General features: G+C 44.6%; 1 protein-coding gene across 1 annotated transcript in view; it reads left to right on the top strand.

Moving 5' to 3' along the window:
• The window catches only part of SDHB (succinate dehydrogenase complex iron sulfur subunit B), a 36357-nt gene that overhangs the window by 16118 nt on the left and 6300 nt on the right, over nucleotides 1-13939 (top strand). The window contains exons 3-5 of the mRNA XM_017852126.1: nucleotides 4052-4137; nucleotides 8770-8906; nucleotides 9629-9745. Coding sequence (XP_017707615.1) covers nucleotides 4052-4137; nucleotides 8770-8906; nucleotides 9629-9745 — 340 coding nt within the window. The remainder of the gene's footprint in view (nucleotides 1-4051; nucleotides 4138-8769; nucleotides 8907-9628; nucleotides 9746-13939) is intronic.

Genomic DNA, 13939 nt, shown 5'->3' with positions numbered 1-13939 from the left:
CGATCTCCTGACCTCGGCTGGATCCACCCTGTCTCGGCTCTCCCAAAGTGCTGGGGATTACTTACAGGCTTGAGCCACCGCGCCCGGCCCACAATTTTTAAAAATGATAATGGGTTAAATAATTTTCAGTGTATATATTTTAACAGAATAAATAAACAAAACTATAAGGAATTTGAATTAAAAGAAATAGTCCTAATTTTATTTAAATAATAATAACTGCGAATAGGAAAAGAAGGGAACTTCCTCGGCCAGATGAAGACTGAAAACCACAGCTAATAGCATACTTTCTCGTGAGATGTTGAACACTTTCCCTATAAGATCAGGAACGAGAAAGGTTGTCCACTCTGTTTTTGAGTTCAACATTGTACTGAAGCTTCTAGCCAGTCCATCGAAGGCGAGTGAAAGAAGTAGAAGGCATATGTAAGCTTATAAAGGAAGAAATTAAACTGACTCTAGTCACAGGCAACATGATTGTTTATATAGAAAATTTCAGGGAGTCTACAAAACTAAAAGAGTAAGTAAATTTAGCAAGGCTGCAGGATGTAAGGTCAATATGCAAAATACTAATTTTTGTATGTGTATATTTCAGTGGCTACGAATAATTCTATTTTATATGCTAACATCAGCCATTCAAAATTTTACTGGAGGCTTAGCCAGGGAAATTGGGCAAGAAGAAGAAAGAAAAGGAAATTGGAAAAGAAGAAGTAAACCCATCTCTCATAGATAACGTAATCTTGTAACACAAAACCTTGGGGAGGCGCAGTGGCTCGTGCTTGTAATCCCAGCATGTTGGAAGGCTGAAGCAGGAGAATTTTTTTTTTTTTTTTTTTTTTTTTTTTTTTTTTGAGACAGAGTCTCACTCTGTCGCCCAGGCTGGAGTACAGTGGTGCGATCTTGGCTCACTGCAACCTCTGCCTCCCAGGTTCAAGCAATTCTCCTGCCTCAGCCTCCCAAGTAGTTGGGACTACAGGCATATGCCACCACACCCGGCTAATTTTTTGTATTTTTAGTAGAGATGGGGTTTCACCATGTTAGCCAGGATGGTCTCAATCTCCTGACCTCGTGATCCACCCACCTCAGCCTCCCAAAGTGCTGGGATTACAGGCATGAGCCACCCGCCTGGCCAATTTGAAATTTTTATAAGATGCAAATATTAGCCTTTGTAATGTAAAAAAAAAAAACCAGACTGGTTGTTGTTATTTAAAATATGCTAGGACAAGAACAGACAGATCATTAGAATAAAAATGTAGCAACAAAACAGTCTTAATTTTATCTGAGGTCCCAATATTAAATATGGGAGAAAGGTATTACAAATAAGAAGCAAAAAAGGATTTAGTGATTTGGGACAACTGATAAAATTTTTGCAGTTTTAGGGGAGTAACTTAAAATTTTTTTTAAGTAGAAGAAAATGTAAAGTATCAGACCTCAGGAAGGGCAGTGGTCTATTTAGGCTTAAAAGTGATAGATAGGCCGGGCGCGGTGGCTCAAGCCTGTAATCCCAGCACTTTGGGAGGCCGAGACGGGCGAATCACGAGGTCAGGAGTTCGAGACCATCCTGGCTAACACGGTGAAACCCCGTCTCTACTAAAAAATACAAAAGCTAGCCGGGCGAGGTGGCTGGCGCCTGTAGTCCCAGCTACTCGGGAGGCTGAGGCAGGAGAATGGCGTGAACCCGGGAGGCGGAGCTTGCAGTGAGCTGAGATCCGGCCACTGTACTCCAGGCCGGGCGACAGAGCGAGACTCCGTCTCAAAAAAAAAAAAAAAAAAAAAGGTGATAATGTTGTAAAAGAAAAAACAGCCACCTTTATTAATGTAAGCATTTAACTCATGTATGTTTAAAATTCCATTACCAAAAGTAGGAGTCAAATAGCAAATTACTCTTGACAGTGAGGGAGGAAGCAGAAATAGCAACAGATATAATATATGAGAGCCTCAGATCATGAAAAAGAATTCTTAAGACCCCAGTAAACAGAGGCAAAGAATGTGGACAGACTGAGTGTCTAGAATGAGTCCTCTGGAACAGAGCTTTGTGCAGGCAGGTGGTATCGTCTCTTTTATTCTCTGCTGCATCCCCAGCATCTAGAACAGAACCTGGCAGAGTAAATGTTCAATAAATAATTGTGAAATAAAGAAAAATCAGTAAATTTATGACAAACATTCAACCTCTGTAGTATTCAGAAATCTCAATTTAAAACACTGAAAACAGCCGGGCGCGGTGGCTTTCAAGCTGTAATCCCAGCACTCTTGGGGGCCCGAGACGGGCGATCCACGAGGTCAGGAGTCGAGACCGATGCCTGGCTAACACGGTGAAACCCTGCTCTACTAAAAATACAAAAAACTAGCCGGGTGATGTGGCGGGGCACTTATAGTCCCCAGCGACTGGGAGCTGAGGCAGGAGAATGGCGTGACTCGGGGAGGCGGAGCTTGCAGTGAGCTGAGATCCGGCCCACTGCACTCCAGCCTGGGTGCCAGAGCGAGAACACCGTCTCAAAAAAAAAAAAAAAAAAAAAAAAACAAAATACAGATAATGGGCCTGGTGCAGTGGCTCACACCTGTAATCCCAGCATTTGGGGAGGCTGAGGCAGGTGGATCACTTGAGGTCAGGAGTTTGAGACCAGCCTGGCCAACATGGGAAAACCCATCTCTACTAAAACTACAAAAATTAGCCGGGTGTGGTGGCATGCACCTGTAATCCCAGCTACTCAGGTGGCTGAGGCAGGAGAATCGCTTGAGCCCAGAGGGTAGAGGTTGCAGTGAGCCAAGATCACACCATTGGTTCACACCCATAATCCCAACACTTTGAGAATCCAAGGCAGGAGGATCACTTGAGTTGAGGAGTTTGAGACCAGCCTGGGCAACATGGCGAAATCCCATCTCTACAAAAAAAAACAAAAATTAAGCTGGGTGTGGTGTCGCACACCTGTAGTCCCAGCTACTGGGGGACTGAGGTGGGAGGATCTCTTGTGCCCACGATGCAGAGGTTACAGATCTGAGATCGTGCCACCCGTACTCCAGCCTGGGTGACAGAGCAAGACCCTGTCTCAAGAAAAAAAAAAATGGAATAGAGATAATGCTAAAAGAAATGGCATATTTTAAATATATTTTTAATCTCATGCTAGATAATTACTGAGAGAAATGGGGGCAGGGGTGGCAACCAGAAAATAGATTTGTGGAGCACTTACTATGTGCCAGGTACTATGAAAACTACATATTTTTATGTAATTTTCACAATAACCCTGTGCTGTAAATATTAACTCTACAGATAAACTGAGATTCAGAGAGAGTAATTTCTGTAGAATCATAGTTTCTACATGATGATTATTATAGTTAAACTATGATTTATATGTCAGATGCTGCTCTAAAGATCTCGTGTGTATTAACATACCTCCAGAGACGCAGGTGCTGCTCTCTGCACTCAGTGGATGAAGTGCCTAGGCAGAAATTAAATCATTTGCCTGTAGGCTGGTAAGTGGCTCAGCCAGAGTTCAGACCAGGCTCTTGGCTGCCAGGCCTGCACTCCAGGTCCCACGCCTAGGGATGCTGCGCTTAGTACCATGCCGCTGCCCTTATATGTTCTAGGAGGCTCACAGTGATTTGATTAGGGGACTGTGAGTGATTGGGTGTCTTTTATTCTCTGTACTATGTCTTCTGTTACAGTTATGTACTATTAATTACTATTTAAAACTATTGTCTAAATCCTAAAAATCAAACTAAAATTTGAAATAAATTATTTGGAAAAACTTTGCAGGGAGCTTCAGAAGTAAAAAACAAAAACTTGGCTACTGTATGGAAGTTGTTTCATACTTGTCTACTTCTACTTTAGCTTTCCATTTCCTAGAAATATGTTTCCACTGTGATTTTCAAAATAGAACTGTGCAGTACTTAAAATGTGTAAGAATCTGCAAAAACAAAACTACGGAACAAATTCTTAAGGTGACCTGAGAAGGCCAAATGGATAAGCGAATGCATCCAGGTGTCTCCGATTATATTATGATAAAGTGTAGGGAGGTTGAATTTTACATAAATACCACTGGATATTTTTCTTTGTTAGATGTGGCCCCATGGTATTGGATGCTTTAATCAAGATTAAGAATGAAATTGACTCGACTTTGACCTTCAGAAGATCATGCAGAGAAGGTGAGCATTTCATTCCTGTTGGGCTCCAGATACTTGTGGTCTTCCAAAGAGGCTTGAGCTGGCCAAAACTGATAGAGACATCTGGAAAACAGCTGCAGCTCTCTGCTGGGGGAACTTGCTGTGTGACCTAGTTCCTTTTCTTGGGTAAATGCATCCAAAATTCTAACCATGGTGCAAGTTCTGGTTTCTGAGTTTACTTTCCTTTAGGAGCATTCTATCCTGTGGTTACTGCACCTGGCGGACCCTATGAGCTGCTGCACGCCTCAAGGCCTAGCTAGGACCTGCTGGCTGGCACCCTCCATGCTGCTGAGCTCTTGTATTAAGGGAACAGTGGAGAGAGTCTGTCTGGCACTTATGCTTGTCCAGCAGGGGAGATGTGCGCATCTCCCTCAGCTCCCAGCATGACGTGTACTTGGTAGCTGTGTTCTGGATTGGTTAGCACAGTGTCTCCCTCAGCATGTGGTTACTTGTGCTGCTGGCACCACGTGAGCTCATTTGAGGCAGTGTGCAGATCAACATTGTCTACATCAATAGCAATGTATTTATTTTCTGTATCAGAAAAATATAATTATTGCTGGGTGCGATGGCTCACACCTGTAATCCCCAGCACTTTGGGAGGCCGAGGCGGGTGGATCACCTGAGGTCAGGAGTTCGAGACCAACCTGGCCAACATGGTAAAACCTTGTCTTTACTAAAAATACAAAAATTAGCCGGGCTTGATAGCGAGCCCCTGTAATCCCGGCTATTGGGGAGGCTGAGGCAGGAGAATCACTTGAACCCCGGAGCTGGAGTTTTCTGTGAGCCGAGATCATGCCACTGCACTCCAGCCTGGGCAATAGAGCGAGACTATCTCAAAAAAAAGAAAAATATAATTACTAATAATGGTATAACAGGGATATAAGTGGTTTTTTAATGTGAATTTAAGCAAACAAGTTAAAGAAAACTCAAGAGATACTTTAAAGAAAGTTGATTCAGGTGGTTCTCAGATATGGCAAAAATTGCACGGGGTGCCGTGAAGGCCGACTGACCTGATGGCCGTGGAGCCAGACTGTGTGCCCAGCCCTGTTCTGTGCACTGGACATGAGGTAGATGAGTGTGCTTATTATCGACCTTCAATTTAAAGGAGAGGCCCAGAGAGGGTAACAGACTTCCTCAAGGACACATACAGAGTGACTTGAGAGCCAGGAGTCAGTCAAAGCTGTCAGACTCCAGACTCCAGATCTGCTCTCTCAGGCACTGACTTGGCTTGGAACACCTGGGATAAAACAAAAGCAGAGAGTAACTTGGTTTTGTGAGGACACTGAGCTTTTTTCTAAGAGAACCCTAAAAAAAAAAAGGAAAAGCCAGTATAGATATCAGCCCATTGCTTTTTATCTGTTCGACTGTACATTTCAAGCATTTCAAGTCTTTTAAGACATCTGTTTTGATTCAGCTAATCTTATTTAAATTAATTTTTGCAAATGCTGATGGATATGATGATAGTTCAGCTGAGTCCTGCTGTTCAGGGAACATTCTGCAGCAGTTAAACAGCAGCCCTCCCCCATGTAAGTCCTGGCACCACAGGAAAGGTAGATGCTTTTCAGTAACCTTTCCCTGTAGGTCTCTTTCAGAGCCAAGAACATAAGGTATGACCCATCTGGACTAAAAGAAAAATGAGGCAGAATTGTATCAATTGCTACTCCTTTTTATGCCCATCTTGTTTTCTTTTTTTTTTTTTTAATTCCCATCTTGAAAGAGAATTCCCAGGGAGCCTTTTTGAGAGAAAGGTCATTGGATTTATTTTTTTAATTTTTATGCCATTTCTTGTAAAAGCAAACGGCTCTAGTTGGATGCCAGGTGTACATAAATGTATTGATAATATCCAGTCTCTTGCTTAAGACACATCTTTGTGTTCTCCTTAAATCTTACTAAGATTTACAGGAGAGGGAGAGAGTCTTACTGTCTTTTCTAGTCTTATGAAAGTGGTAACTGACTGGACACAGTGGCTCACGCCTATGATCCCAGTACTTTGGAAGGTCTAGTGGTAGGCCAGCTTGAGGCTAGGAGTTTGAGACCAGCTTGGGAAACATAGACTCCCTTTCCATTTAAAAAAAAAAAAGGGGTGAGGCCAAGCGCGGTGGCTCACGCCTGTAATCCCAGTACTTTGGGAGGCCAAGGCGGGCAGATCACAAGGTCAGGAGTTCGAGACCAGCCTGACCAACATGTTAAAACCCCGTCTCTACTAAAAATATAATAATTAGCTGAGTGTGGTGGCACACACCTGTAATCCCAGCTACTCAGGAGGCTGAGGCAGGAGAATCACTTGAACCTGGGAGGCAGAGCTTGCAGTAAGCAGAGATCGCGCCACTGTACTCCAGTCTGGGCGAAAGAGCGAGATTCCGTCTCAAAAGAAAAAAAAAAAGGTGATAACCAGTGCAACTTTCTCAAGCAATCAGGTTTCTCTGACCTAATGATCTTCAAAAAAACAGCTTCAGAGGACTGGCACTAGAGGTTTAGAGTACATAATCATTTTTTTTTTTTTTTTTTTTTGAGACGGAGTCTTGCTCTGTCGCCCGGGCTGGAGTGCAGTGGCCGGATCTCAGCTCACTGCAAGCTCCGCCTCCCGGGTTCATGCCATTCTCCTGCCTCAGCCTCCCGAGTAGCTGGGACTACAGGCGCCGCCACCTCGCCCGGCTAGTTTTGTATTTTTTTAGTAGAGACGGAGTTTCACCGTGTTAGCCAGGATGGTCTCGATCTCCTGACCTCGTGATCCGCCCGTCTCGGCCTCCCAAAGTGCTGGGATTACAGGCTTGAGCCACCGTGCCTGGCCTCATTTTTAAACTCTAAAATACCCAGGAAATTTGCATATACAGGAAGTAGGTCCAGGCTAAGAAAATTCTCATGTCAGGGTCCTGAGTCAGCATGTTTTTTGTTTAGTTTGCTTTGCTTTGCCTCAGTTTCACATTAGTTGATTCTTCTCCTCTTTGGGAAGTCCATGCTGAGTCAGTTTTTGTGGGTTTCATAATCCCACAGTACTATGCTGCTTATTTTAAGTAGAAAAGCCTTACCTCTGTCGAGTGTGGTAGCTCAGGCCTGTAATCCCAACACAGTGGGAGGCAAAGATAGAAGGATTACTTGAGGCTGTGAGTTAGAGACCAGCCTGGGCAATAAAGTGAGACCCTGCTCTACAGAAAAAAATTTCTTTATTTTTTTTTTGAGATGGAGTCTTGCTCTGTCACCCAGTCTGGAGTGCAGTGGCACGATCTTGGCTCACTGCAACCTTCGCCTCCCCAGTTCAAGTGATTTTCCCGCCTCACCCTCCCGAGTAGCTGGGATTACAGGCGCCTGCCACGACTTATATTTTTAGTAGAGACAGGATTTTACCATGTTGGCCAAGCTGGTCTCGAACTCTTGACCTTAAGTGGTCTGCCAACCTCAGCCTCCCAAAGTACTGGGATTCCAGGTGTGAGCCACTTCACCCAACCTACAAAAAATTTTTTTGAATTCGTTGGGCATGGCGGCACGTACCTGTAGTCCCAGCTACTCAGGAGGCTGTGGTGGAGGTTCGTTTGAGTCCAGAAGTTTGAGGCTAAAGTGAACTACAGTGAGCTATGACTCCCCCACTGCACTTCAGCCTGGGTGATAGAGCAAGACTCAGCCAAGAAAAAAACGAAGAGCTATTTCTTGATAATCTGTATCCAGGTCACCTCAACCTTAAGATGACCAAGACAGTGTTGATTTACTTTACTTTTGGGTGTTGTATCTGTTAGATTTGTGTTCAAATAACAGTGGCTTTAAAAAACATAGGCTTACAGGCGTGAGTCACCACGCCCACCGCTAGTGGGGAGACTGAGACAGGAGAATCACTTGAACCAGGGAGGCGGAGGTTGTAGTGAGCCAAGATCGCGCCATTGCACTCCAGCGTGGACAACAAGAGCAAAACTCTGTCAAAAAAAAAAAAAAAAAAACATTGACGGGTGCACAGTGGCCCACACCTGTAATCCCAGTGCTTTGGGTGGCCAAGGCAGGCAGATTGCTTGAGCCCAGCAGTTCAAGCCCAGCCTGGGCAACATAACAAAACCCCGTCTCTACAAGCCCCGTCAGTACAAAAATTACAGAAAATTAGCTGGGTGTGGTGGGCTGCTTCTGTAGTCCCAGCTAGTTGGGAGGCTGAGGTGGGAGAATCACTTGAACTCAGGGGTTGAGGGCTGCAGTGAGCTATGATTGCATCACTGCACTCCAGCCTGGTGACAGAGTAAGACCTTTCTTTAAAAAAAAAAAAAAAAAAAGCACAGGCTAATTTTTCTGTCAAAACACTTGACACATAGAGCTAGAACTGCTGTGGAAACTCCATGGCGCCAGCAGTGCCCAAGCCCCTGGCCTCCTCCAGTGCCATCCTTGGCATGTGGCTTCTAACCAACCTCAAGGTTGCCACACGGTCATAGAGTGGTTTTTGGAACTCAAGCCATTAGAACCACATTCGAGGCAGGAAGAAGGAAGGAAGGGAGAAAAGGCCACAGGCACCTCTGTCAGAGGCATGTTCCATGTCAGTGCTGCCCCTGATGGCAGAGCAAGGAGGACCAGAAGAAAGGATTTGGGGCAGGACTGATTCCAGATACGGGTGAGGATGTGTTAAATGTGTGTCTCTTTCAGGCATCTGTGGCTCTTGTGCAATGAACATCAATGGAGGCAACACTCTAGCTTGCACCCGAAGGATTGACACCAACCTCAATAAGGTCTCAAAAATCTACCCTCTTCCGCATATGTATGTGATAAAGGACCTTGTTCCCGTGAGTTTCTGCATCTCTCTGGTTTTGTTTTTGTTTTTGCTTGCATGGGGGGTGGTGTTATGTGCATTATGCTATTAGTTTTTTAGGGCAGGATTTGAGTATTTAAGGCTCCTCTTCTAGTCAGATAGTAAATAGATGGGACTATTTCCTATGTTATGGCAAGAGGAGGACCACAGTGTCACTGAGAGGTTAGGAAAATCCCCAGATCTGAGACAGTGTGACCAGAGTTTAAAGAATTTGAATGACAGAAGATAAATGCCTAGAAAATCCTCCAGCAGCTCATTTGGTGAGGTTTGTTTGAGAATAACAGGGCACAGAATTTTAGAGTTGGAACATTCCCAGAAATGAATAATTTGGCCATAACTACAAAGAAATCATGTGGAAAATACCTGTTGGGAAAGCAACAGCTGTTTATGAGTTCTACTTTAATTTCTGCCTCCCTATATTTGACTACCTTTGCTGATGGTGTTTTCAAGGGCAGAAAGGACTGTGGGATTGGCAGGTTTCCCAGGTAGGTGAGGGAGACGTTTCCTAACCATGCTTAACATTGTGACCATTTCTCCTGTTGTAATCTTTGCATATATTCGTGACAAAGGAAAAAAAGTCTGGCTTCTGCCTGGCATAGAGTGGACGACTAGTCAGTGTCCAAGAAATGGGGTAAATAAAGCTGAGGTGATGATGGAATCTAATCCTTTTCTTCTTCTTCTTCCTCTAAACCACAGGATTTGAGCAACTTCTATGCTCAGTACAAATCCATTGAGCCTTATTTGAAGAAGAAGGATGAATCTCAGGAAGGCAAGCAGCAGTATCTGCAGTCCATAGAAGAGCGTGAGAAACTGGTCATTAGTCCCTATTTATTGTTTTGATCTGAAAAATTTATTGCAAAGATGTTTGCCAGGAGTGTGACTTGTCAGGGAACATGAGCTGATGCAAGCCATTTAGTGTATCCTGGAAAGGAACTGGCACAAGGGTGGGGCAGTCATCCTCTTAGGGCCAGGTGAGTAATGTGAACCCATGAATGGCCCAGAGTGGACCAAGGAGCTGGAGCCCCTGTGCCACACCTGCAGGGGCAGGTGATTGCTGTGTTGCAGTCCATCTTTTTCAAGATAAACCAGTATGTAAATTGCCTGGGCTTTAAAAGGTGACCAGTAAGTTAGAACTGTTTCCTCACTGGGGGCAAAATGAAACACATATACTGGCCAGTTGTAACTACCACCATCCTGCTTTACAAATGGGAGTGAAATGTTAATGGCAAAACAGAGTATCGATGTTCATACTTCTGGTGATCTGTGGGGTGGGATTGTTCCTGGCCTGCTGACTGTCTGGGAGTTGCCATTCCCGTGTACAGGCTATAAAATCTTAAAGCAGAGGCATTATCAAGTTTTCAGTCTTTCTTCTTCTACACTACTTTTACTGCTCTGTGAAGAAATCTTCTCTGATTTGCACACTCCCTCCCTGCATACTCGTGGAGGTAGGAAGGGGCCAAGTGGAGACAGAGCCCCAGCTGTAGACCTGCACAGGGCCAAGGGCAATGGCTGTGTCTTCTTCCTTTCTGGATCCCTAGGCCCTGGCGCATGTTATTTTATCAACAAATATTATGTAAATACTGTAAAAATATATAGAAATTTTTTAAAAGTCCAGATGCAGTGGTGCATGCCAGTAGTCCCAACCACTCAGGAGTCTGAGGTAAGAGGATCACCTGAGCCCAGGAGTTCAAGAGTTTGACGCCAGCCTGAGCAACATAGCAAGATTTTGTCTCTAAAACATGTACATATATATGAATATATGAAAAGTATCAGATGTATGAATGAATAAATGAATTCTACCTTTTAAGATTTGGTAAATATTTAGCATCCTGTCCTGTTGCCCATAAAATGTTAAGAAAGGGGAGTTTGGCCAGGTGCAGTGGCTCACCTGTAATTCCAGCACTTAGGGAGGCTGAGGTGGGCAGATCACTTGAGGTCAGGAGTTCAAGACCAACCTGGCCAACATGATAAAACCTCATCTTTACTGAAAATACAAAAATTAGCTGAGTGTGGTGGCTTATACCTGTAATCCCAGCTGCTCGGGAGGCTAAGGCAGGAGAATTGCTTGAACACAGGAGGTGGAGGTTTCAGTGCACCAAGATTGTGCCACTGCACTTCAGCCTGGGCAACAGAGCAAGATTCCGTCTCAAAAAAAAAAAAAAAAGAACAAAAGGGGAGTCCTAGTAAGTGTGCCCAGTCTGTCACCATCGAGATAGTGAGGGTCAGCACAGTGGCCTGTGAGTCAGAGTAAGCCTGGGATGAGACTTCAGAGCCACTCTTCTCAGACTGCAGCTCTGCCGCTCAGTTTCTACCTCCCAGAGTCTCATGCATCCCAGAGTCCAGGCTGAACCAGGCCCTCTGGCCCAACGAGTCCTCTTGCATTCCTAGGCAGGACTGATGCGTAGCTAGTGAACATCTCCCAGTTGGGATACTATTAGGGATTGAAGAGTTCCCCTGAGCATGTTTGGTTTTCTAGATACAAGTTGAATATTCCTTATCCTAAATGCTTGGGTTTCAGTGTTTGGGGTTTCAGGTGTTTTCAGATTTTGGAATATTTGCCTTACACTTACCATTTAAGCACCCCAAATCCAAAATCTGAAATCCATGCTCCAGTGAGCATTTCCTTTGAGCAGCATATTGGTGCTCAAAAAGTTTCAGATTTTGGAACATTTTGGAGTTTCAGATTTTCAGATTTTGGGATGCCCAACCTGTAATAGAAATTTACGGCTGGGCGCAGTGGGCTCAAGCCTGTAATCACAGCAACTTTGGAGGCCGAGACGGGCGGATCACGAATGGTCAGCGAGATCCAAGGACCATCCCTGGCTAACACGGGTGAAACCCCCGTTCTCTACTAAAAAATACGAGAAACTAGCCGGCGGAAGGTGTTGCGGGCGCCTGTAGGTCCCAGCTACTCCGGGAGGCTGAGGGCCGGGAGAATGGGCGTAAACCCGGGGGGCGGAGGCTTGCAGTGAAGGCTGTGAGATCTGGCCACTCACTCCAGCCTGGGCGACAGAGCGAGGACTCCGTTTGTCTCAAAAAAAAAAAAAAAAAAAAAAAATTTAACATTTACATTTTTTTGCTCCCTTGAATTAGTATGCTGAACTTAATAAATAATTGGAAAATATGGAGAAATTTATGTAGGTATTTATTTTAATTGGGCAGCCCCCAAACCGGAATAGGTTCAGAGAGGCTCCATCATTTTTTAAATAAGCTATAATTTCCAGCCTGGGGAACATAGGGTGACCCTGTCTCTACAAAAACTTTAAAACTTAGCCAGTCATGGTGGTGTGCACCTATAGTCCCAGCTACTCAAGAGGCTGAGATGGGAGGATTGCTTGAGCAGAAGAGTTCCAGGCTGCAGTGAACTGTGATTGTGCCACTGCGCTCCAGCCAGGGGGACACAGGAAGACCCTGTCTCAAAAAAAAAAATTGATAATTCCACCACCAAAACATAACCTCTGTTAATATGTTAATATTTATAATTTCCTTTGTTTTTTGTTTATTACACTATATTTTTATGTAGCTGAGACCAAAATGTAAATATCCTTTTATATCCTGCTTTTTTCACTTATGGTATTGTGAGCATTTTCTTCATGTTCTTAAAATTCTTCATAAGCATTAACTTATACTTTGCTTTCTACTGCTTCAGATGTATGCACCATGCATTATAAAACCATTTCACTATTGCTGGACAATGAAATTGTTTCCAGTTTTTTACTGTTAGAAATAAGGCTAGATGAACCTCTTTATCCTTCAAGTTCTGCCCCAAAACATTCTAATTTCTTATTACGGATTTTTCTAGGAGTGGGTTAAAGAATATGACTATTCTAAAGACCCCTAATCCTATGACCTTATGCCTTCTAGACCACTGGGGCCAGTTGACACTCCCACCAGCCGTCTGAACAGCTGAACCAAATAGATTTGGTTGAAGACTCATGGTTTAGTCACAACTATCGGTTCTGTCTCATCTGTTCTCAACCATCACCTCGGGTGTCAGTAGGCCCCTTTCGTTTTGCTGCTTTTAATCCATTTCTGTTGTTTCCAAACTCAGAAAGCCCGGTTTGTGTTTCGGACTTGTTGGGCAGATTGAGCCAGTGTGGCAGGTGTGAAAGTGCAGGAAGCCAGAGCCAGCTGCCGGGGCCACATCCTGATTCTGCTGCCTACGGTGGCACGTCCCTGGGCACATGGCCTAACTCACTCTCTGTGCCTTGGTCTTTACCTGTAAGTGGAGCTTGCTGGACTCACCTCACAGGATTACTGTGATGATCAATTGAGGAAAGCGTGTAAGGCACAGGGCTCTCCGTCAGGATTGGCAGTGGCAGTCACTGGGGATGATGTTGAGGTTTCCAGTGAAAACCTGAGGGCCCTTCTGCTGAGCCCAGGGCAGAAGCAGCTATAGACTTCTTCTGTTTCAGCCCCCAGGCTTTTGAATCTCTCTCCTCTTAACTGCATTCCAGGAAGTTGGAATTGATGGGAGTTGTTTTTGTGTTCTTGTTTTCTATTTCTTTTTTAGACAAGTGAGAGGTTCTTGTTTATTGAAGGGAAAGTGCACTATACGTGGACTTAAGAACCCTGGGCAGGGCCAGGCGCGGTGGCTCAAGCCTGTAATCCCAGCACTTTGGGAGGCCGAGACAGACGGATCACGAGGTCAGGAGATCGAGACCATTCTGGCTAACCCGGTGAAACCCCGTCTCTACTAAAAAATACAAAAAAACTAGCCGGGCGAGGTGGCGGGCGCCTGTAGTCCCAGCTACTCGGGAGGCTGAGGCAGGAGAATGGTGTGAACCCGAAAGGCGGAGCTTGCAGTGAGCTGAGATCCAGCCACTGCACTCCAGTTTGGGCGACAGAGCGAGTGTCTCAAAAAAAAAAAAGAACCCTGGGCAGATGTTTACATTTCACTTGCAAGATCTTTATTAATCTGCTAAATATCTGCAAATCACACCTTGGATTTTGCCAAGAAAATTCACATGCAAGTAGGCAGTTTATTCATGCACTGACCCCAAAGGT

Source organism: Rhinopithecus bieti, unplaced genomic scaffold (genome assembly GCF_001698545.2).
Source record: "Rhinopithecus bieti isolate Rb0 unplaced genomic scaffold, ASM169854v2 scaffold_33652, whole genome shotgun sequence".
Lineage (NCBI taxonomy): Eukaryota > Metazoa > Chordata > Mammalia > Primates > Cercopithecidae > Rhinopithecus > Rhinopithecus bieti.
This window is presented reverse-complemented; position numbering and strand designations above follow the sequence as displayed.